Below are 23,343 nucleotides of genomic sequence, written 5' to 3' on the forward strand. Positions count from 1 at the left end.
ACTATCTCACCCATTGGTCAAAATATGCGTTTCTGATTGGACACGCTATATACCCTATACCCTACTGGCACTTGGCATATCATTTGAAATTCAGGGGAAAAATAAACACTTTATTGCCATTCAAGGTTGATAGGAATTTTTGTTTGTTTGTTGTAGAAGTCTGAGAAATAACAAACTTTCTATCCTAACGTTGAAAGCATATTGTTGAAATCTATGTCTTTGTGATACTAACTTATCTACCAGGTGTTGTCGGAGAGGGTCACCTCTATTCATGGTGGCTGTGTTGGGAAGGAGTCTTATGATGAGGTTCTGACAGCCACGTACACAGGTGAGCTATCAACAAAAGAAAAGAGAGGGTTTTGTGCACCAGCTGTACAAAAAGAATAACCACTAGAGAGAAAAACAAGTGATGTCAATGTTGTGAGCGACTTGAAATAACAATATGTATGTGTCAAAGAACAAAGTGTCAGCTCTCAGGTACACTTGTGGACAGTTGCAAACCTGCACTTGCAATAGATATGAATGGAACTTTGTAAGCAAAACTCAGTGTTGGCAAGGCTAATTCAACAGCCAAAGTGGTAGTTTAGCACAAAACAAAGATAGGCGTCCTGTATTTTGCAAACATTAGAGGTAGCTAACTTAATGAGGACAGATAGTAGCTACGCTATATATACAAAAGTATGTGGACACCCCATCAAATTACTGGATTTCAGGCACACCCGTTGCTGACAGGTGGATAAAATCGAGAACACAGACATGGAATCTCCATAGACAAACATAGGCAGTAGAATGGCCCGTAATGAAGAACTCTGACTTTCAACGTGGCACCGTCATAGAGTGCGTTTATGTCGATAAAAAAACGCTGTACGTAATAACGTCACACAAAAAAAAAGCTATTTTGCAAAAATCTACAGTGTTGAATAAAACAGTAGTGGTTGAAGTGTTTCCATCACCCATTTAGGCAAATTGCACATTAATAAATTAGTGACAGCCTGTATGCCTGCCCACCTATATGTTTCATGTCTCAGGTAGCCTGCAAAAGCCAGCATGGATAGAATGCAATAATGCACGTGTGCCAACGTATTGCCATGGGCCGTACCATGGTGACATTTGCACTTCTGTCGATCTGAAATAATTGGATGGTGCAACTTGCCAGCCAACCAGAAGAATAAGGCGAAGCAGTTCAAGCATTCTTGAACGCCAGGACAATCCTTGTCCTGCAAAGAAACATTGTTTTTAATAGTTCAAAAAGATATACTTGCAAGCAGTAGGCATTTAGAATTAAATGTGGAGCCATAGACATTAAAACCTTATAGTTATGTAACGAATTCACGTGCCCTGTCCTGTGTACCTTCAAAAGTATTCGGCAATCATTTATTCAAAAAACAGTTTCCATCATCATTTGTCGCAATAAAGGATGTTAGACAAAAGAAAAATCCACCCCTGTCAAAAGGATAAAAATGTTGTTGATCATTAGAAAATGTCTCCTATACCTGCCGTTTCCATCACACGTCGCAATGTTTTTTTGTTGCAACATTGCTTTTGTCAAATAAACCTTGGTCAATAGAAACCTGCCTACTGTCTGTTCTTTTTCCCAGTATGAACACACAGCACATGTCACCCTCAGGGCAGAGCTAGACCAACTGCAGATGAAAGTCCTTCAGGGCCGTGTGAAGTACCAGCAGACCTCCCAGTCCAGTACGGCCATCTCTGCCATGCCCATGTTCAGCGTCAACGACAAGTTCACCCTGTGTCAGGATGACGCCAGCTACAACCTCACCCTGGAAGTGCAGACGGCCATTGGCAATCTGCTACTACAGGTGAAAGAAATTGCCTCAACTCTGTATTTTTTATGTTGTGTATTGAACCCGAAAGAGAGGTTTGAACGTTTCTTTGCATGAGAGAGATCTGCTATTGATACGGCTATGTGACGACTTGTGGATTTTTATGTAATGGAAGGTTCCATTTTAGTCGGTCACTCGGTATAACATACTATGGGGAGTCAACGCCCAATCCTATTCACCTGAAGCAAACTAAAATAACGTCCAACGAATGCCGAGCCTGCCCTCAGAAGTCCTGCCTTACTGGCTATAATACCGGGCCTGTCATCCATTTTCTAAATTATTTGCTCTTCAGCTCGCCTGAAGGAAGAACGTTTCACACAATATATATATAAACTTTTCAAGCACACAAAGGCTCAGAGATTCGCCTCCGACCTAGGTGTCTGTTAGTGAGCAGAGAATATTCGTCCCCATATGTTTTGCGAGTTTTGGGTCTTGGGATCGGTTTTTGTGTTTGCTAAAAGCGACCTACTTTCTGCTCTACTTGTGTAGCCAGTGCTTCCTTGCGTGAGTAAGATCGCCAATTGTAAGAGTAAGTTCAAAAAGGCTAACCAGCCGAGTTTGAACCTCCTATCTTGCCCTAGGGTATGTGGTTTCACAATGAAAATGAAAAGATACTCACGAGTGCTGTCCTGTTGTATGGAGTGGAAACACGCTCAGGAAGCCTTGGCTCGAGCCTGTTCTTGTGACTATTGTCTCCAGTTGGGTTCAACTCCATTGGGAGTTGACTGAGAGGAAAGTGGTCGAAGTTGATAGGGGTGTCATCCCAACCGAGTGAGGCTCATTCCGGTTTTCAGTGTGTGAATCGGATGACATCAATCCGGTGCAGCCTGAAGCCCCGACTTTGGATTCGGCTGAGGAGAGTAAACCATTGTTGGTGAATACCAACTTTATTGGTGTCCACCTGTGGTATATTAAATTGATTGGACATGATTTGGAAAGGCACACACCTGTCTATATAAGGTTGACAGTGCATGTCAGAGCAAAAACCAAGCTATGAGGTCGAAGGAATTGTCCATAGAGCGCCGAGACAGGAATGTGTTGATGCACAGATCTGGGGAAGGGTACCAAAACATTTCTGCAGCATTGAAGGTCCCCAAGAACACAGTGGCCTCCATCATGGAAGAAGTTTGGAACCACCACGACTCTTCCTAGAGCTGGCCGCCTGGGCAAACTGAGCAATCAGGGGAGAAGGGCTTTAGTCAAGGAGGTGCCCAAGAACTCGGACAAAGCTCCAGAGTTCCTCTGTGGAGATAGGAGAACCTTCCAGAAGGACAACCATCTCTGCAGCACTCCATCAATCAGACATTTATGGTAGAGTGGCGGCAGGGACTGGGAGACTAGTCAGGATAGAGAGAATGATGAACTGAGCAAAGTACAGAGAGATCCTTGATGAAAACCTGCTCCAGAGCGCTCAGGACCTCAGACAGGGGTGAATGTTTGTCTTCCAACAGGACAACAACCCTAAGCACACAGCCAAGACAATGCAGGAGTGGCTTCGGGACAAGTCTCTGAATGTCCTTGAGTGGCCCAGCCAGAGCCTGGACTTGAACCCGATCAAACATCTCTGGAGAAACCTGAAAATAGCTGTGCAGCGACGCTCCCCATCCAACCTGACAGAGCTTGAGAGGATCTGCAAAGACTCATTCTATGACGAGTCTGCCTATCTGCTAGAGGAATACAAGAAGCAACCAACTCACCTTGAAAGACTTTAGTTACAGTTATTGCTGTAACATTATCGTTTCACTCAAATAGTAAATCACCCATCACAGTAGCCTAGCTTGCCAGGGATCCTACATCTCTTGGGTGCATAATGAATGTGACAATATGGTTATGCAAAACTGCAATCACAGTAACGTGTGTGTTTGTTTCCGTTTCCCCAGGTATGATAACTGACCTCTTCATCGACAAATTCAAAGGACAGAATGTCAAGACCAAAGGTGTCATTGCTGCTGGAAATTTTGGATAACTACGATTTGGATTCTTTAATGAATTTCTTCAATGAGGATACAAACTTTGACACTTCATTTGTAATAGCTTTTGTTTTGTTTTGTATAGAGTTTATTTTTCAGCTTTGTTTGTTTTTGTAAGATACTAGAATCAATTATGTTACATAATATGAATTATTTATATCACTTGTCAACAACATCTAGATGTGTAAAGGCCTATTCTGTTGGCCTAGCTATATCTTCTGTTGTATGTTCTCTTTTATAGGTTTACACATGAAAATATAATTGTTAATGTTTGACAAGTTATATTTCCATTCAAGTATGTGTACCGCAGGGGTCGGTATTGAGACCTGTTGTCTTTACTATTTATATAAATAATATTGGTCTATCTGTTAACTTGTAATATTCATCTGTATGCAGACAACACTGTTATTTATTCCAAAGACCCAACTGTTGAACAGGCTGTTAGAGCTGCAATTTGACCTTGTTACCTTACAGAAAGCCCTGTTTGGTTTAAAACGTGTACTTAATGCGGGCAAGACTAAATACATGTTCTCTAATTCTCACCCCAAAATTAAGATGGACTACGTGTTTATTCATGGTTGGTTTGGGCATTTGCATTGACAAAAATGTCATGTTTAAAAAACGTACAGATGAGCTAGCTACAATTTAAAGTGGGCTGGCTTATTTTTTAGAAATGGATCTTGCCTCTCACTAAATAGCAGGAAGCAGATTGTACAGTAAACATTCCTGACAGTTCTTGACTATGGTGACAGCATTTACCAGATTGCAGCAGCCACTACTCTTAAACCTTTGGATTCCGTCTATTATAGCACCATTCGTTTTATCAAAGGTAGCAATTTTAATACTCACCACTGCATCCTGGATCAAAAGGTTGGCTGGTCCTCAATAAAGTCCCGTAGATCACTTAATTACTGCCTTTTTGTTTACAAAGCTCTACTACATAAGCTTCAAACTTACCAAACTTTGTTGTTAAAGTATAAAAACATTAGATACAAAACTGTTGAGATTTCTCTGGTCTCCCCAGAACTTGGTAAATCCACTTTTAGTTATAATGTGCATCATTGCTGGAACCAACTACAAAATACATTACAATTGGATATTCTGGTTCCGCTCCGCAATTTAAAATATTGATTTGGGAACTTCTTACTGAGGAATGTAACCGTTTTTCTTTAACATTTGTGTTGTGCTGTATTTTAGTTTGTTTTAAATTTAGTATATAATTTTGATTTGATTTTGTCTTATGAACTGTATAGGCAGGCTTTATTGTGAAAGAGGCCATGGTCTCAATGGTAACTCCCTGTTTAAATAAAGGTTAAAATAAAAAATATATCAAATAGAGTATTTAAATATATCAAATGTTCAATCATTTGTGGTTTATTTGTCATGGGGGTTGTCTACTCTGTATAACATAAGTGAGTGTAACAATACTTTGAGATGCTCTCAGAGAGATCATAATTATTTATACGATATTATATGAATTACAATGATAAAAAATCGACCTTTGAGTATTCATTTTCCGGTTGTCCCGCCTGACAAAAGTGTACAACGAAATCTCAACGGCTGTGCATTCGCGGACACAGGGAATCTGAGTTCTATCAGCCGCCGTAGCTTCGTGACGTACTTTCACATTCGGCTCTGATTGGCCGTTTCAATGGTCGCGGGCTACTTGAATTGAGAAAAAGCAACATATATCTAGCTGCATGTTCTGAGAAACAAGGAACTTGGTCTAGTTAGCAGTTATCATTTTTTGTCGAACAGTATGGCCAGCTAATGTTGTGGTTTCATGTAGAGGGTTTTGTTGCGTCAACGTTCCAGATAAGGTTTTAAATTTGCAGCGCCGACTTTTGCTAACGGTACGTTGCCATCTCAACACGAGACTTGTGCGATAACTAGCTAACCTAGCCTCTAGTTCTAAGCTCATTTGTAAGTACAGTTTATATTTAATTTACCATCAAAGTTCTGTTTAATTTTCTGTAACAAATTGCACGTTTCTACAGTGACTTGTTTGACGTCAGTGAGCCTGGAACGGAGGCTAACATGTCAGGATCAACCCAAGGACAAGGAAGCTCAGTTGATGTTCCACTGCCAGAATACCAAAACCAAGAAAATATGCTGTCTGGACTGAGGGGTACAATCAAAAATCGTGTGGACAACCAGGAGAACATTGTCCCAAAAGCGCCACAGAGAACTGTCCTGGGAGCCTTGCAAAACAACAAACGCAGCAAACCTCAAACTCTGCGCGGCACAAAACAGGTTGGAAACTTGCTAACTAGCCACTAGCCAGCCAACACCATATACTTACAGATTTGTAGACTAGCTAGCTAACATAGCAGTAGCATGCAGATTGAGCCGGGTGGCTAGCTAATTTGCTACATTTAGGGAAACACTTTTTTTCAAAAGGTGATATTTTCACTACCAAGCAGTTCACTTTGAATTTGATTGATATTTTACTGAATATTTGTGTCTAGAAATGTTGGGTAGGTTCACTTCCAAGTAACGTTAGTCCGCCATTTTATACTGTCATTCTCCTCTTCTGCTCATTGGGATGGGCAATTTGCATTCTCAAACACAATTCTTTCCATTATAAAATGTATTAATTTCACTTTAGTAACCATGAGCATGGAAATAATTGTCTTCTCTTTGAAATGATCTGCCCTCATTTCAGGTGCTATCCTGTGAAAATGAAATACCTAAAAGTTATGCAGAGAAGCTGGGCAGCAAGCAGCCAGCTTTCCAGATTCATGTGGATGAGCCTGATGGTGCCTGCTCCAAGAAACAGGTGTCCCTCAAGGCCAAGCCCTCCACAGGGATTCCACCCCTGACACTGAACCCAACAGTTACCCTTCTCAGGCAGCCTCTCTCCTCTCTTGATATACCAGCAACATGTGTATCTAACATGAATGTTAGTTTTGATGGTGAGTAATCCAACCAGACTTTTTATATCCCCTAATTTATTTACCCTTTTAAAACTCTATGAACATAATGTCTCCATATGGATTAGAAAGTCAAACATTTTCCAATAATCTTTATATACAGATTCTCCCATGGATATGTCGGTTATTGAAGGCGACGAGAAGCCAGTGAACGTGGCAACGGAGTATGCTTCAGAAATACACACGTATCTTAGAGAAATGGAGGTGAACAAACTGGCGTGTGTTCATTATTCAATTGTCACACAAATAACTGAACCGTAACTAGAGTATTGTGGAAACTCCTTGTCTTTGGACTCTTGTCCTTAGGTTAAGTCCAGACCAAAAGCAGGCTACATGAAAAAGCAGCCAGACATCACCAACAGCATGCGGGCCATTCTCGTTGACTGGCTGGTGGAGGTTGGAGAGGAGTACAAACTCCAGAACGAGACGCTATACCTTGCCGTGAACTACATCGACCGTTTCCTGTCTTCCATGTCAGTCCTGCGGGGGAAGCTGCAGTTGGTCGGGACCGCTGCAATGCTGTTGGCTTCGTAAGTGTTGTAGACTCCTCCACAGCATTCTTAAAGGGAGTTTGTGTGTCTCAAAAGTGTGCAGAGTGAACTGAGTCTTTGCTGTCTGTGTAGCGCTTACTTTATGTATTAGGCCTCTGTCCCAAATTAATGGAAAAGATTGGCACCAACGTCGGACACTGGTTTTCGTTATTGCAGGAAATTTGAAGAGATCTATCCCCCGGAGGTTGCAGAGTTTGTTTACATCACGGATGACACATACACGAAGAAGCAAGTGTTGCGAATGGAGCATCTGGTGTTGAAAGTGCTCTCCTTTGATCTTGCCTCTCCCACCATCAACCAGTTTCTTACACAGTACTTTCTCACCCAGCCAGTCAGCAGCAAGGTGGAGAGCTTGTCAATGGTGAGTAGAGCACACATTGTGGTGCTCACAGCTTGTAATTTAAGTTGAAATTGTGGTTTTATTGTTCTGTTTGTCTTAGTTCCTAGGGGAGCTCAGCCTAGTTGACTCGGACCCATTCCTGAAATACTTCCCTTCTCAGACTTCTGCTGCCGCCTTAGTTTTGGCAAACCACACAGTAACAGGAGGCTCATGGGTAAGTTTGCAATGCCACAGTAAGTGTTCCAGCAGGGTAGGAGTTTCCTTGGCCTTTCCAACTGTCACTAAAGTCAGTGCCATTATTAAGTCTGCTTTTTTAAAGTTAATTGTTTGATAAGTAGGCTATACCCTGTTGACAGGTTTGCTTACTGGCAACATGGGAATACACAATCTCTAATCCCCCCCCCCTGCTGCCCGTGTGTTTTTGATCCTCAGCCTCCCCGACACGCAGTCTCGATTGCATTTGAATTTTTTAACAGTTAAACCTACATTTTCCTTACACTGCTGTAGTGTGAGATTGTCATACCCTGTAGAGACCGCTAGCCTGTGTGGAATGAAAGTTTTCAATTGATCAACAGTTTCTCCCAAACTCAAATGACGACTTGTCTTTGCCCTAAAACAAATACATTTGCAGTGCCTTTTGTTTTATTCCTTTTCCTGACTCGGTTTTTCTTTTTTTTATTACAGTCAAAGTCTCTGGCAGAGGTGACTGGCTACTCTTTAGAAGACCTGATGCCTTGCATAGAGGATCTGTACCAAATGTATCTCAACACTGCTACGCATGCACAGCAGTCAGTGCGGGAGAAGTACAAGGGTGCAAAGTAAGTGAACCCTACAGAATGATTTCAACTTTCTTATCTGAAAGTTGTTCATGACTCACTAGTGGTCACTGTAATCCACTGTATATACCAAATTTGCCATGTTGGCATATTTTGCTAATTGTAACAACCCATTATCTAATTCATTTGATGCTAATCAATATTGAACAAAAATATAAATGCAACAATTAACAACTTTACTGAGTTACAGTTCATATAAGGAAATCAGTCAATTGAAATACAAATTGTGGATTTAATCATGGCTTTCACATAACTGGGCAGGGGCGCAACGATTCCACCCATTGGGGAGCTAGGCCCAGCCAATCGGAATTAGTTTTCCCCTCAATAGTTTATTACAGATAAATACTCATCAGTTTCATCAGCTGCCTTGGTGGCTGGTCTCAGAAAATCCCACAGGTGAAGAAGTTGGATGTAGAGGTTCTGGGCTGGTCTACTTACACGTGGTCTGCGGTTGTGAGGCCTATTGGCTGTACTGACAAAATTATGTTAGAGGTGGCTTACGGTAGAGAAATGAACATTCAGTTCTCTGGCAATGGCTCTGGTGGGCAGTCGGCATGCCAATTGCACCCTCCCTAAACTTGAGACGTTTCTGGCATTGCGTTGTGACTGCACATTTTAGTCACCTTTTGTTCCAGCACAAGGTGCACCTGTTTAATGATCATGCTGTTTAATCAGGTTCTTGATATGCCCCACCTGTCAGGTGGATAGATTATTTTGTCAAATGAGAAATGCTTACTAACAGGAATGTTAACAAATTTGAGAGAAATACGTTTTTGTGCATCGAACATTTCTCGGCTCTTTTATTTCAGCTCATGATACATGGGATCAACACTACATGTTGCGTTTTTATATTTTTGTTCAGTATAAAATGTCCAATAAGCTTACACGCTTGGCCATTGTCTTTTTGGGGTGAACTGCTTAATATGTTAATTTTAGCAATTTCTATTAGATTGAACATGACTGATTAGTGTTGGTTTTTCTAACATTGTGTTTCTCGTTGTCCAGGTACCAAGAGGTCTCTCTCATCGAGCCCCCAGAGAAGTTGTCATTGAATTGATTTCTTTCCTTTGCTCGCCAATGCTGAGAACTGGTTTAATCTATATTTCTTTCATGCACATATTTTTTTTAACTACATGAGACATCTTGCCAAAAATGTCTTAACTGAACCATGGCAGCAGTCTTTTGCAGCTTTGGACACAATTTAGTGAGCTTTTATGTAATTTTTTACATGTACAATCCTGTAGGATTGACTTTTATGCTTGATGCAACCCTGAGCTTTAATGTAGTTAATCAAGCAATATCATCTCTTGTCAGTCTTTTCTCACTAGACAAATGTGTTCAGTGGTTTTTAACTGTTAAAAAGCTGTACAGGTGCATCTTTCAGTCTGCATTCTTGTAATTAAACTTCAGCTTGTTTTTTCCCCCTCAAACTAATAGACATGCTTGTGAATATTTCCTGACAAATCTTTCCCAGACTAGGTGTCTTGGTTTTCTGTTTACTTGATATTTTATATGGGCTCTGTTTTAGTTTTTTTAGCACATTTATTCTGCTCAATGGTGTTCTAGCCAAAGTTGGACGCTTAAGTCTAGTTTGGTTCAACATTCCGCAGAACGCTGCCTTATTTTATTTGTTTTGCCGCTTGCCTCAATCAACGGTGTCTGGTTGGGAGTTCACTTGTTGTCAATCAAGGCATCTGTGCTGTAAAATATCTTGTAAATAAATTCCATTCCTGCCAAGACCCTTTATTACTCCCTATTTCAATTGTTTTATTACATGCATGTTGGAGCTCAAAGCCTAATATTTTCAATGTATTCTGTAATCACACCTGCAATGCTCTGTTACATTTCAGGTGTCTTCATACAGTTGAGATATAGAATCATTTGGATTGTAAAATAATAATTGTCCATTTGGTCTGATTTGTTTCACATTGCCAAATGCCTAAACCAAGTTAATACACATTTGGGGGGGAAAATCTCAAATTAAATCAGTCTTATCAAGAGGCTGAACTTGTGTCCCATACTTCATTTTACTGTTATTGATCTCACAACATGCGAGAGAAAATGGCGCGATAGCAGCTCTACCTGCAACGTGAATGGGCTATGGAGTACCACATCAGTCTTAACACCCATATAACCTTGCAGTTAAACAAGGAATTGGTTCCAAATGTTTTTCCACCATTTTCCCATAGGGGATTTTAGAAACACTTCAAGGAAGGGCTCTGTTTCATGTAGGTTTACCCTGGCGTGATGTGATAACTGCATAATATGACATTCCCCGCTCCCCTCCCCAAAATGCTAATGTGGCTACAATAAGAATACAAATTCCATGATCTGGGGCCTGTTGCACAAAAGTAGAATTAAGACATCCGGGATAAATGACTCAGCTGAGCTCAATGAAGCCAAAACATGTGCGTCCAGGCTTAATTGGTTGCACAAAGACCAAGCCAGGATGAGCAGACACGGATTCATTAAGCCAGGTGAAACCAATCCTGGATAGGTGCGCGCTCACGGCTCACTCAAATAGACCCCGCCACAGATCACAGATTAACTGATTTACCATGGCAACTAGAGCCGCGTACTTTTCCCCGTCGGAAGCACAAATCCTCATGGAGGCATACGAGGAGGTAAAAGATATTAAGAAGAAAGGCAACACCGCCACAGTGATAAAGCAAAGAGAAAAAGCGTGGCAAAGTATTGCAGACCGCCTGAATGCGTAAGTAGTGCACAATTACACACTCACCGCTCCGCTGAAACATCACAATTACAATTCAAATATTTAATTCACATCTCCAAAAATGCAGTTGTACTGTAATTATGAAACGGTTAAATTTTTAATTGAAATGCACTGCAGATATGAGTGAAATTGTGTAAAGTAACTCCATCACACTGTATAAAGCTATGATAAATGTTTTGATATTTTTACTGAAAACAAGACAAAAATACCAAGTAATTTTTTGCAGTGTGACTCCATTAAATGTGTGTGTGTGTGTGTGTGTGTGTGTAGATTAAACATGAACGGGCCAAAACGGACATGGCAGCAGGTCAAAATCAAATACAAGAACATTCTGCAGAATGGTATGGTCCCTGACTAATATTTAACAAAGCACAAGCATATATTGTACCCAGAAGGTGCCTGCTCACACATTGTCTGTACTGTTTTAGCAGTGAAAAAGAATACCCACAGACAAGGCACGGGTGGTGGGTCACCAAAGGCTGACCTTACCCCAGCAGAGGACATGGCCTTGGAGCTAAATAAAGGCAGGCCCGTCTTAGAGGGGATCCCTGGGGGGAAAGAGACGAGCATAGGTTCCTCCCAAGATGCCACCCGCTTCATTCAAGGTATGTCCTTCCATCTCTACATGGGATACAACCACATTCATATTGAATCAATTTGGACTGTCTGACTTTGGTTTACCTATTGCCTTGCAGTGTCTGGCAGCACTGTGTTCCTGTTAGAGCCACCAGCACAAGCACCAGACGATGCTGATCCAGTGAGTACTCCATCAAAGGCATACTGTAGGCCTGGCATGTCTTGTCTACTAGCTTCAATATGAATCCGATTAAATGTGATAGGGTGAAGGCCCCAGTGCAGCAGCAACAGCACATGATGGAGACGATGATGAGGAGGAGACCATCTCTCTGGATTCCAGAAGGCATGAGGTATCATGTTAAGACTGTGAAAGTACTATTTACTCTACAATGGTGAGGAGTCCTCATCAAAATCAAAAAATCTAATTTCTTTTACAGGACCCAGATGTTATACAGTGGGAAAACCAGCCTGGCAACATAGTGCGTATTAATAAAAGGACACCACATCCTGCCAAATTCCAGCTGCGCTAATTGTATTGTGTTCACAGAGCTCACAAGCTATCAGAAAGTTGTATGGCAACCACCTCCGGCGCCAAATAGAACTGGCAGACATAGACATTCAGTACAAGAAGAGAAAGATGGAAAATCTTGCACTGGAGTCCGAAATAAAAAAGAGGACAATTAGGAAGCTGGACCTTGAAATAAAAAAACTTGAGAGGGAGGTGAGATATGCCTTCAATGTACACTGTATGCTAACTGTAACACAAATGTATTAATCATTATTTTTCTTTCCTCCCCCAGCTCCAAGAAGATGACACAGCTCAAAATAAAAATTAGGTATATTCTCGTAAAGTCAAGTGAGCCATGACATATGAGCTCTTATTGTGAGCACACAGGACGGTGGCATCTTTCTAAGTTTTTTTTTATTTTCCCAGCAATCAGTACAACCAAGTCATCGTTATAAGGCATCGCCCTCTTTTGCCCACCCCCCCAGCACCAGGTGTGGCCACTAGCCTATATGAAGGCCCAAAATTGTGTGTTCCTTTCTGCTCTGACAATGGCATGCCCATTCGTGTGAGATGTGGTGGATGAAGAAGCACTTGTGCTGAGGAGAGCCTTCAGGCGAGAAAGGGTCTTCAGGGACCGGTTGGACCCACTGGCCTTCCCTGATGACCATCTATATGAAAGATACAGGTTTTCTGCAGATGGCATCAGGTATCTATGCAGACTACTGGGTCCCAGGATTAAGCACCGCACTGCACGGAGCCATGCACTGAGTGTGGAGCAAATGGTTTGTGTGGCCTTGCGCTTTTTTGCTAGTGGAGCCTTCCTGTACTCAGTGGGGGATGCAGAACAGCTGAACAAGGCCACAATTTGCCGCACAATAAGGAGTGTGTGTCTGGCTATCAAAGCATTAGCAGATGTCTTCATCTCCTTCCCTGGCCACAGAAGACTCTGTGACATCAAAGAGGAGTTCTATAGGATTGCAGGTAAGAGGATCTACAAATTACAGGACAACTGTTAACACATAGTAGGATACTCATTACTTTGTGTGACAGGTTTCCCCAATGTCATTGGTGCAGTGGACTGCACACACATAAGGATAAAAGCCCCCTCAGGTGCCCATGAGGCCGATTTTGTGAATAGGAAATCCTTTCACAGCATTAATGTTCAGGTGAACATAACTTTTTGATATTGTCCATTGACGAACACTCTGCATTGCCAGTGATGTGCATTGATTGGTGTAATATTCCTCATCTTATGATTTCAGATGGTCTGCAATGCTGACTGTGTGATCAGCAATGTTGTGGCAAAATGGCCTGGCTCAGTCCATGACTCCAGAATCTTTCGGGCCTCTGAAATCTATCAGTGCCTATCACAAGGTAAGCCACACAACCCCTATTTATAACCATCATGGCTGTGTCAAGAATATCACTGTGTTTATGAGGTAGTAATGATGAGATTTTGTGTTGACAGGTGAATTCTCTGGTGTGTTGCTGGGAGACAGGGGGTATGGCTGCCAGCCTTTTCTCCTGACACCTTTCACAGACCCCCAGGAAGCACAGCAGGCCTACAACCATGCCCATGCCAGGACCAGGGCCAGAGTTGAAATGACCTTTGGCCTCCTGAAGGCACGCTTTCACTGCCTTCACAAATTAAGGGTCAGCCCTGTTAGGGCATGTGATATTACTGTGGCTTGTGCTGTCCTCCACAATGTGGCCTGCCTGAGGAAGGAGAGGGCCCCCAGAGTGCCACCAGCCATGGACTGGGACAATCCGGCAATCTTCCCTGATGACGACAGTGGTCGGCTGCTGAGGGACCAATATGTGTTGAATTATTTTAGTTAGTATGTGTGCTTTCAATTTTGGTTAAATATGTCCTGCGGTGGCAGAGGAATTTGGTTTTTTTTGGGTTCGTTTTTTGACGAATTTGGCCTCTTATGATGTTTGTGCGGTATACTGTGTGTAATACAAGGCTGCAGGGAAGCTACTGCATCCATTCATTTGTCTGTTCAGTTGATGTGTATGGATTTGTCCTGCATTTATTTTAGTGTGCAGACATGCAGGGTGTGTTATATACAGACCTTTGAATGTGTATGTATCATTTTGTATAATATGCTTGGATTCTGTGCTTTCCATCTTGTAGAGTCACTGTGACTTCAGTTTCGAAAGGAGCTGATGGTTTACCTGCTTTGTTTTGTCCTTATTCAATAAAGGAACATAATGTTACACATTGTGTTTTTATATTCATATGGAATGTGTATTTGTTTATATGACAGAGTACTAGGGCCACACTGAAGAAAAAGGATAAAGTCATAAATTTATGAGGCTGGTTCTTTCTGCAGAAAAGCTACATATTGTTTTTACAGTTTTGATACTTATGACAATGTGATACTTAATATTCTGGCACATCAGCATGTCTTTGTTTATGAAACCATACTGAAGTACAATTTCACGAAATGCCCCACATCTGTCATTTTAACAACTGTCCTCCTTTAAAACAACTGGTTACAATATTATGACTTGTGTTTTTTTCCCCTCTGTGGCCCTAATATTCTATCATTTTATATATAGCCTTATAGTCTATGGGAAACTGTAAATTATCTAATGATAGCAACATCATCTAAAAATCATTTTTTATCCAAAATCATTGAAATTAATGATCACAAACGTTTAAATAATAACAGTGGGTCTAGTTATATGTGATAACAATGTATAGTGAGCAGTGAAATAACTATTGGTTTCCATTTGTGGTGACTGCTGACTGACATTAGGGATGAGATTAAATAGATCCTGGAATTTAGCCTGGTCTGGAGCAGGCTAGCTCCACAGAATAAATCTCCATGGTAATTTATACCATAACATATCCTCCTGCCCCCTATCCATCTTTAGTGCAACCGGATTACGGATCAATTGAGCCAGGATCACCAAGATATCCTGGCTTAATCCCTTATCCTAGTTTTGTGCAACAGGCCCCTGGACGAGACAGCCGAATTGAGTCAAATGTAAACCTTTGGATTAACTTAATAAAATTGATTACATTAGGTTCTTTGAACTGTCTTGTGCAATATTTTTTTATTCGACACTCGCTTTTAAGAAAGGTGACCGCTAGAGATGACTTGCAGAGATTTGTACTCGTTCATGTATTGCTGTTAATTTGCATTTTTGAATCTGGGGGAATAGACAAGGTGACTTATCAATATATTATTTTGGTTCCAAGTTAATCAATTTGTCACATGCGCTGACTACAATGCTTATTTGCAAGCTCTAACAATAATGCAGGTTAAGTATTTAAAATAAAGTAGCAATATAAAGTGAGGCTATATCAGTACTCAATTTTTTTCTGTTACGCCCCCCCCCCCCCCCCCCCCCCAGGAAGAAGTTAACATTTTGCGCCCCCCCCAACTCTCCGCCGCTACTGTAAATAGTATAATAATTTGTCTATAAAAGTGTTATAGGTACACCTCTGCATAACATTGTATCCTTATTACCATTAAAGAAAACAAAAAGAAATATAGATCAACTTACAAAGAATAACTTTAACATTGTTTTTTAGTCTGTATCAGAAAAGACAAAGTGCATCACTTTGCCTGAAAAAAAATTATAATTCAAGCCTTAAACTAAACATTTTTTGACCATTAGATACTGAAAAATAAAATATAATCAATAAATAATAATACATTCAAATTGATCAGCTACATTAACTCAGGAGCACAATATATGAAACACTAACTTATAAAACAAAAATGAATAAAACAATTTGTGCTGATTTTTTTTTAAATCAAAATGAGGAAGTCAGGATTAATGGCTACAATGAGAACGTTTTGCAAAGCGGGACGATTGTTGGCCATATTCGGCACGTTTTCGCTGAAAGAACTCAAGCGGCTTATCAGCGTGATTGGGGTGTAATGTCTTTAAGTGACGCCTTCATTTATTTGGCTTCATGCTGTCCGCTGCCAACATTTTTAGACACAGTAAACATACCGGTCTTTTCTCCTCTCCCACCGTAGTCACAGTCAAGCCAAGCGCTACATACGCGTCAACATATTTCCTCGTCTTAGCTTTCGTGAGACTTACGTTTGTCTCATTATCTCCGTCTCTCTCCGCCTTTTCATCCCTGTTAAATATTTTTCCATGGTGTCTCTTAAGGGTTTGTTATCTGCACTTTATATCTCCTGCTCTGTGCTGTGTGCTCTTGTTCGGTGCAAAAAAAGCATGTTCCCCGGGGTCACACGCACACGCGCCCCCCCTGGCATCGGTCCGAGCCCCCCCAGGGGGGCGCGCCCCACTATTTGAGAAGGACTTGGCTATATACAGGGGGGGTACAGTCAGTGTGGGGGAACTGGTTGAGGTAATGTAGAGGAAGTGACTGCATGGATAAAGTATAGCAGCAGTGTAAAATGGGAGGGGGGACAATGTTAACAGTCCGGGTAGCCATTTGATTTGCTGTTCAGGAGTCTCATGGCTTGGGGGTAGAAGCTGTTAAAAAGCCTTTTGTACCTAGACTTGGTGCTCCAGTACCTCTTGCTGTCTCCTGAGGGGGAATAGGTGGTGTTGTGCCCTCTTCACAACTGTCTTGGTGTGTTTGAACCATGATAGTTTGTGGACACCAAGGAACTTGACGCTCTCAACCAGCTCCAGCCTCGTCGAGGAGAATCAGTAAACCGGGAGTACAGGAGGGGACTGATGACGCATCCTTCAGGGTACCCTGTGTAGAGGATCAGCGTGGCAGATGTGTTACCTACCCTTACCACCTGGGGGCATCCTGTCAGTAAGCCCAAGATCCAGTTGCAGAGGGAAGTGTTTGGTCCCAGGGTCCTAAGCTTAGTCATGAGCTTTAAGGGCGCTATGGTGTTGAATGCTGAGCTGTAGTCAATGAACAGCATTCTCACATAGGTGTTCCTTTTGTGCAGGTGTGGAGTGCAATAAAGATTGCATAATCTGTTGCAGCAGTATGCAAATTGGAGTGAGTCTAGGGTTTCTGGGATAATGGTGTTGATGTGACCCATGACCAGTCTTTCAAAGCAATTCATGACTACAGATGTGAGTGCTACGCGTCAGTAGTCATTTAGGCAGGTTACCGAAGTCCCTGTGCCCAAGAACACGGGTGGTCTGCTTGAAACATGTTGGTATTACAGACTCGATCAGGGAGATGTTGAAAATGTAATTGAAAACACTTGCCAGTTGGTCAGCGCATGCTTGGAGTACACATCCTGGTAATCCGTCTGGCCCTGCAGCCTTGTGAATGTTGACCTGTTTAAAGGTCTTACTCATATTGGCTACGGAGAGTGTGATCACAGTCGTCTGTAGCAGCTGATCCGCTCATGCATGCTTGTGTTGCTTGCCTTGAAGCGAGCTTTGAAGTAATTTAGCTAGTCTGGTAGGCTCGTGCCACTGGGCAGCTCTCGGCTGTGCTTCCCTTTGTATTCTGTAATAGTTTGCAAGCCCTGCCATATTCGACAAGCGTCGGAGCCGGTGTAGTACGATTCAATCTTAGTCCTGTATTGACGCTTTGCCTGTTTGTAGCTTAATATCGGCGCCATCTGACCACTTCCGTATTGATTTGCCAAATGGAGGGCAAGGGAGAGCTTTGTACACGTCGCTGTGTGTGGCGTAATGGTGGTCTAGCGTTTATTACATTTTTTCCCTCTCTGGTTGCTCATGTAAAATGACTGCAGATCAAGAGGTCCCAGATTCAAATTCTGGTGCCCCGTTAACTTCTTTGATATAGGGGGCAGCATTTTCACTTTTGGATGAATTGCGTGCCCATAGTGAACTGCCTCCTACTCTGTCCCAGATGCTAATATATGCATATTATTATTTATTTTGGATAGAAAACACTCAGAAGTTTCTAAAACTGTTTGAATGATGTCTGTGAGTATAACAGAACTCATATGGCAGGCAAAAACCTGAGAAAGAATCCAAACAGGATGTGAAAATTCTGAGAGTGGTCGTTGTTAAACGGATGTAAGTTTCACTGCATTAAAGTCCCCGGCCACTAGGAGCGCCGCCTCGATGAGCATTTTCTTGTTTGCTTATGGCCTTATACAACTCGTTGAGTACGGTCTTAGTGCCTGCATCGGTTTGTGGTGGTAAATAGACAGCTACGAAGAATGTAGATAAACTCTCTTGGTAAATAGTGTGGTCTACAGCTTATCATGAGATACTCAACCTCATGCGAGCAAAACCTCGAGACTTCCTTGATATTAGATTTTTGCACCAGCTGTTATTTACAAATAGACACAGACCTCCACCCCATGTCTTACCGGAGGCAGCTGTTCTCTCTTGCCTTCTTCATGCGAATGATGCGTCCGACTTGTCAAAGAAAAAATCTTCGTCCAGTACGAGGTGAGTAATCACGGTCATTATTGACGGTGGCAGAAACATTATGTACAAAATAAGTTACAAATATCAACAACAACAAAAACACTAGCAGAATTGGTTATGAGCCCGTAAAACTTCAGCCATCTCATCCGGCGCCGCCATCAAAATGTCAAGTCAGGTTAAGTCTACACGACTTAGTGTTTCTAAAATACCCGATGGGAAAAATGAATGGAGGAAAAATGTTTGCGACCGTTTGACTGTTAGGTTTTATGGTTAAGACACCTCCACTGTGGGGCTCTAACCTTTTTGAGGCGTAGTCTCTCTTTTCCCAAGTAAGTGATGCTGTTCTATCAACTTCTTTAAAAATTTTATTTTTTCATTGATTGCTGCCATCAATGTGTTGCCCACTGCACTTTTACTAGAATAGTTTAGGAGTGCATGTACTATAACCTCACATCATTTCAGGACAGGTTATCCAATCTGTATTTTCAATATGCAGGTTTTCACTCGTTTTTAAACGACAATAGACAAAAAAATTTACAGGCCTAATTAAGGGCAACTTGTGACAAGATACCACCAAATAAGCTCTGACAAACTGTGCGCAGGTTGGCCTATGTTCCACGTTGGAACTAGGGAGGTGTAGGTGTGTCGGTCTACAAATGCCAAGTGCACGTTCCCCAGGTGTTACTACGGTATTGAACAATTTCCATTTTCCCAAATCCACAGGTGAGCTGAATAAAATAACCACTTATGTTGTTAAATATTATGTACCATTATCCTCCATAAATCTCCTCTTCATGCTGCTGTGTTGTAGTAGGCTACATTAGCAATTATTTGAATGGGAGGTAATTGTACTGTACTAACAAACATCTGACATTTTTTGCAGAAAGTTTAGTGGGACCTGACACTCCTTACAAACTTAACCGTCTTGCTGGTTATTGCCTGCATATCTCAGCAGCTTATGGTGGCTGACTGTCAAAAATCCAAAAAAAGGTCTGAAGAAAGAAAGGGGGAGCAAAGGACAGAGCAACCAAAGCCCCCCGGCCCGTCTCCAGACAGCAGCTTCAAAGGAAATGTGTTCAGGGGCAAATTCTCCCCGCCAAACACCAGACGCAATACACTTGGGTTGCGACAGGTGACGATGCCTTTGTGCTTGGAGGGAACTGCAAAAAAAGGGCAAACAAGTTTCGACTGCGAATATGTGGCCAAACCAGCCACTTGCCAATAATACTGTGCGCTTCTTCTGGTTATTTTCCTGTTTGGTCCGGGCTGCGTTCTCACCTGCAGCGAGCCGAATAGGATCGGACCGAGACCACCCCTTTTGCTCCCCAGATCTTCTAATTTGTGAAGTGTGAAAGTTTCTAATTACAATTTGTGGTTGGCATTAGTCGAATGTGTAAGTATGCTATGTCTTGTTTTGGCCTCATGGTGGGAGCAGAGCACTATTGCTCCCAATTGCCTTCAGATTTAGGAAATGTACTTTACTTCTTTTTTTCCTATTTGAATTTTCGGGATCAATGAAGGAAAGCAGTGTACATACACACACTTTCATCATTTCAGCACCAATTGGTAGATTAAAAAAATACTCTGATCTTGTATATTGTTTAGGAAAGTATATATATATAAAAAAAACATATTAAATATATTGGTGAATCAAAAGTAGTGGTTTGATTCCTCCTGAAAGTTTCCATATTAAATTGTTCTATCCTTGAAATATTGGAGGTTGAGAAGTGTACAGTGTGGTTGACCAGTAGTTCTATAAATCTACCCTAATGATCCTCACTAATCATGGAACTGTGATGACAACGGTCAAGGTGTCGGAAACCGTGCTCCAGGTTTAAACTGCTACGTATGGTCTGCGTTCCATAATGATTCAAATAGGTTACATGTTCCAAATTATTGCACAACTTGTAATTCCTTAGCCCAATATGATCCACTATTTCTAGCAATCCTCAGAACAACCACATGAATGTGACACAGGAAACAAAGGTAAACTAAAGATATAATGGAATGATGCAAAATGTAAGGAAACTAAGACTGAAGTGACTGTAATAAATGTATGTTGGTATAGCTAACGGTTACCGATAGTGGCTAATATTTAACATGATACAAATTGTAAAAAAATATTGAAAGTCTGGGCATATAATTAAAACATTCTAAAAATCATAAATTAACTTGGTAGGTTTGGCGCTATACTGTCAATTGCACATGGCTACAGAAGCCTATAGCTTGGGTCTCCACATTTCATATCTGCAAGTTATAAGGCCAGCATTAAATAAACTTCACTATTGAAAAGGTGATGTGTTTATGCTTCAGTTTGGTGCCATGTGACCGGTTTCACATTTGTCTCCAGTGATCAACATTTCAAATGAATATAAACAATTGTTAAATTTACAATCCCCATATCCAAACGGCTTACTCATTAGCCTAGCTCTTATCAATAGCTCTTACCAATTTGTAAATTACAGTGCATGGAGAATAGTGTTATTTATATTGCAAAGTCCCTCTTTGCCATGCAAATGAACTGAATCCCCCAAAAACATTTCCACTGCATGTCAGCCCTGCCACAAAAGGACCAGCTGACATCATGTCAGTGATTCTCTCGTTAACACAGGTGTGAGTGTTGACGAGGGCAAGGCTGGAGATCACTCTGTCATGCTAATTGAGTTCGAATAACAGACTGAAAGCTTCAAAAGGAGGGTGATGCTTGGAATCATTGTTCTTCCTCTGTCAACCATGGTTACCTGCAAGGAAACACGTGCCGTCATCATTGCTTTGCACAAAAAGGGCTTCACAGGCAAGGATATTGCTGCCAGTAAGATTGCACCTAAATCAACCATTTATCGAATCATCAAGAACTTCAAGGAGAGCGGTTCAATTGTTGTGAAGAAGGCTTCAGGGTACCCAAGAAAGTCCAGCAAGCGCCAGGACCGTCTCCTAAAGTTGATTCAGCAGCGGGATCGTGGCACCACCAGTACAGAGCTTGCTCAGCAATGGCAGCAGGCAGGTGTGAGTGCATCTGCACACACAGTGAGGCAAAGGCTTTTGGAGGATGGCCTGGTGTCAAGAAGGGCAGCAAAGAAGCCACTTCTCTCCTGGAAAAACATCAGGGACAGTCTGATATTCTGAAAAAGGTACAGGGATTGGATTGTTTGGGGCATCCGGAAAAAATCTTGTCCGGAGAAGACAAGGTGAGCGCTACCATCAGTCCTGTGTCATGCCAACAGTAAAGCATCCTGAGACCATTCATGTGTGGGGTTGCTTTTCAGCCAAGGGAGTGGGCTCACTCACAATTTTGATTAAGAACACAGCCATGAATAAAGAATGGTACCAACATATCCTCCGAGAGCAACGTCTCCCAACCATCCAGGAACAGTTTGGTGACAAACAATGCCTTTTCCAGCATTATGGAGCACCTTGCCATAAGGCAAAAGTGATAACTAAGTGACTCGGGGAACAAAACATAGATATTTTGGGTCCATATCCAGGAAACTCCCCAGACCTTAATCCCATTGAGAGCTTGTGGTCAATCCTCAAGAGGCGGGTGGACAAACAAAACCCCACAAATTCTGACAAACTCCAAGCATTGACTATGCAAGAATGGGCTGCCATCAGTCAGGATGTGGCCCAGAAGTTAATTGACAGCATGCCAGGGTGGATTGCAGAGGTCTTGAAAAAGAAGGGGCAACTGCAAATATTGACTATTTGCATCAACTTCATGTAATTGTCAATAAAAGCTTTTGACACTTATGAAATGCTCGTAATTATACTTCAGTATTCCATAGTAACATCTGACAAAATATCTAAAGACACTAAAGCAGCAGACTTTGTGGAAATTAATATGTGTCATTCTCAAAACTTTTGGCCACGACTGTATCTGTTGACACCCCTCTGTCACACCTCAATTCAGGGTTTCCCAAACTTGGTCCTCGGGACCCCAAGGGGTGCAAGTTTTGGTTTTTGTTCTAGCACTTCAAAGCTGATTCAAATAATCAACTAATCATCATGCTCGGATCATTTTAATCAACTGTGTAGTTTTAGGTCAAAAAATAATACGTGTGGTCCGAGTTTTGGAAACGCTGCCTTAATTTTGTTGATCTCCACCCTAAACGAATAGTTGGTGAATAGCATGCTATTTTCATGATTAAGATCAAGGTCAAAATTCATGTAGAGAGAAAGGTACATAAAAAGGGAATTGCGTTCCATGTACGCAGGTGTAAATACCACCTATGTATTTCTCAAATCCTCTCAGAGGAATTTGAATGATAACCCAGGCTCTGTACAATGTAACCATTGTGTTTCCAACCAGTTCTTTTGTGTCCCTGACATTTTAAAAGCCTTGTTTTCTCAATTTCCTTTCCATCTATAATGCAATGTCTTCTGTATGATAAATTATAGCTTTTGTGAAATTGCTTATCTTTTGAAAGGAAATACTGGATGTAGCCTATTCTTAATGATTGTTAAGTATCGGCCCCCTTTTTTCAATTTTCACCTAAAATTACATACCCAAATCTAACTGGCTGTAGCTCAGGCCCTGAAGCAAGGATATGCATATTCTTGGTACCATTTGAAAGGAAACACTTAGAAGTTTGTGGAAATGTGAAAGGAATGTAGGAGAATATAACACATTTGATCAGGTAAAAGATAATACAAAGAAAAAACCAACAATGAAAAAATAAAAAATAAATTATACCATCATCTTTGAAATGCAAGAGAAAAGCCATAATGTATTATTC

The 23,343-nt window shown here is 41.5% G+C and overlaps 2 protein-coding genes and 1 long non-coding RNA gene across 5 annotated transcripts; all 3 read left to right on the top strand.

The window, feature by feature from the left end:
• Positions 1 to 195: 195 nt before the first annotated feature.
• On the top strand, positions 196 to 4,354 carry LOC139581098 (uncharacterized). The gene is made up of 3 exons (XR_011676145.1): positions 196 to 328; positions 1,628 to 1,820; positions 3,725 to 4,354. It is a non-coding gene; the product is annotated as an uncharacterized lncRNA (long non-coding RNA).
• A 1,092-nt stretch (positions 4,355 to 5,446) lies between these two features.
• On the top strand, positions 5,447 to 10,213 carry ccna2 (cyclin A2). The gene is made up of 9 exons (XM_071410496.1): positions 5,447 to 5,667; positions 5,812 to 6,067; positions 6,480 to 6,729; positions 6,851 to 6,951; positions 7,054 to 7,277; positions 7,455 to 7,659; positions 7,739 to 7,852; positions 8,323 to 8,456; positions 9,480 to 10,213. The coding sequence occupies exons 2-9, from the start codon at positions 5,852 to 5,854 to the stop codon at positions 9,529 to 9,531; spliced, it is 1,296 nt and encodes a 431-aa protein (XP_071266597.1). The 5' UTR covers positions 5,447 to 5,667; positions 5,812 to 5,851; the 3' UTR covers positions 9,532 to 10,213.
• Positions 10,214 to 10,487: 274 nt separating this feature from the next.
• LOC139581101 (uncharacterized) lies at positions 10,488 to 14,512 on the top strand. 3 transcript variants are annotated; one of them, XM_071410499.1, is made up of 10 exons: positions 10,488 to 11,549; positions 11,637 to 11,813; positions 11,904 to 11,965; positions 12,048 to 12,134; positions 12,222 to 12,263; positions 12,332 to 12,505; positions 12,585 to 12,620; positions 12,719 to 13,273; positions 13,555 to 13,666; positions 13,761 to 14,512. In XM_071410499.1, the coding sequence occupies exons 1-7, from the start codon at positions 11,486 to 11,488 to the stop codon at positions 12,618 to 12,620; spliced, it is 642 nt and encodes a 213-aa protein (XP_071266600.1). In that variant the 5' UTR covers positions 10,488 to 11,485; the 3' UTR covers positions 12,719 to 13,273; positions 13,555 to 13,666; positions 13,761 to 14,512. The 3 variants fall into 3 exon arrangements, with proteins under 3 accessions (XP_071266600.1, XP_071266599.1, XP_071266598.1); XM_071410498.1 differs by having other exon boundaries at positions 12,332 to 12,620; XM_071410497.1 differs by having other exon boundaries at positions 12,332 to 13,273.
• The last annotated feature ends 8,831 nt before the right edge of the window (positions 14,513 to 23,343 follow it).

Source organism: Salvelinus alpinus, chromosome 7 (genome assembly GCF_045679555.1).
Source record: "Salvelinus alpinus chromosome 7, SLU_Salpinus.1, whole genome shotgun sequence".
Lineage (NCBI taxonomy): Eukaryota > Metazoa > Chordata > Actinopteri > Salmoniformes > Salmonidae > Salvelinus > Salvelinus alpinus.

What these genes read in the sequence shown, in the direction of transcription:
- ccna2 (XM_071410496.1), top strand. Translation starts at nt 5,852, where the DNA reads ATGTCAGGATCAACCCAAGGACAAGGAAGCTCAGTTGATGTTCCACTG. An exon ending in CTCTGCGCGGCACAAAACAG is followed by an intron (nt 6,068 to 6,479) that starts GTTGGAAACTTG and finishes CCCTCATTTCAG; the next exon opens with GTGCTATCCTGTGAAAATGA. An exon ending in GAGAAGTACAAGGGTGCAAA is followed by an intron (nt 8,457 to 9,479) that starts GTAAGTGAACCC and finishes CTCGTTGTCCAG; the next exon opens with GTACCAAGAGGTCTCTCTCA.
- LOC139581101 (XM_071410497.1), top strand. Translation starts at nt 11,486, where the DNA reads ATGAACGGGCCAAAACGGACATGGCAGCAGGTCAAAATCAAATACAAG. An exon ending in TGGATTCCAGAAGGCATGAG is followed by an intron (nt 12,135 to 12,221) that starts GTATCATGTTAA and finishes TTTCTTTTACAG; the next exon opens with GACCCAGATGTTATACAGTG. An exon ending in AAAACCAGCCTGGCAACATA is followed by an intron (nt 12,264 to 12,331) that starts GTGCGTATTAAT and finishes TTGTGTTCACAG; the next exon opens with AGCTCACAAGCTATCAGAAA.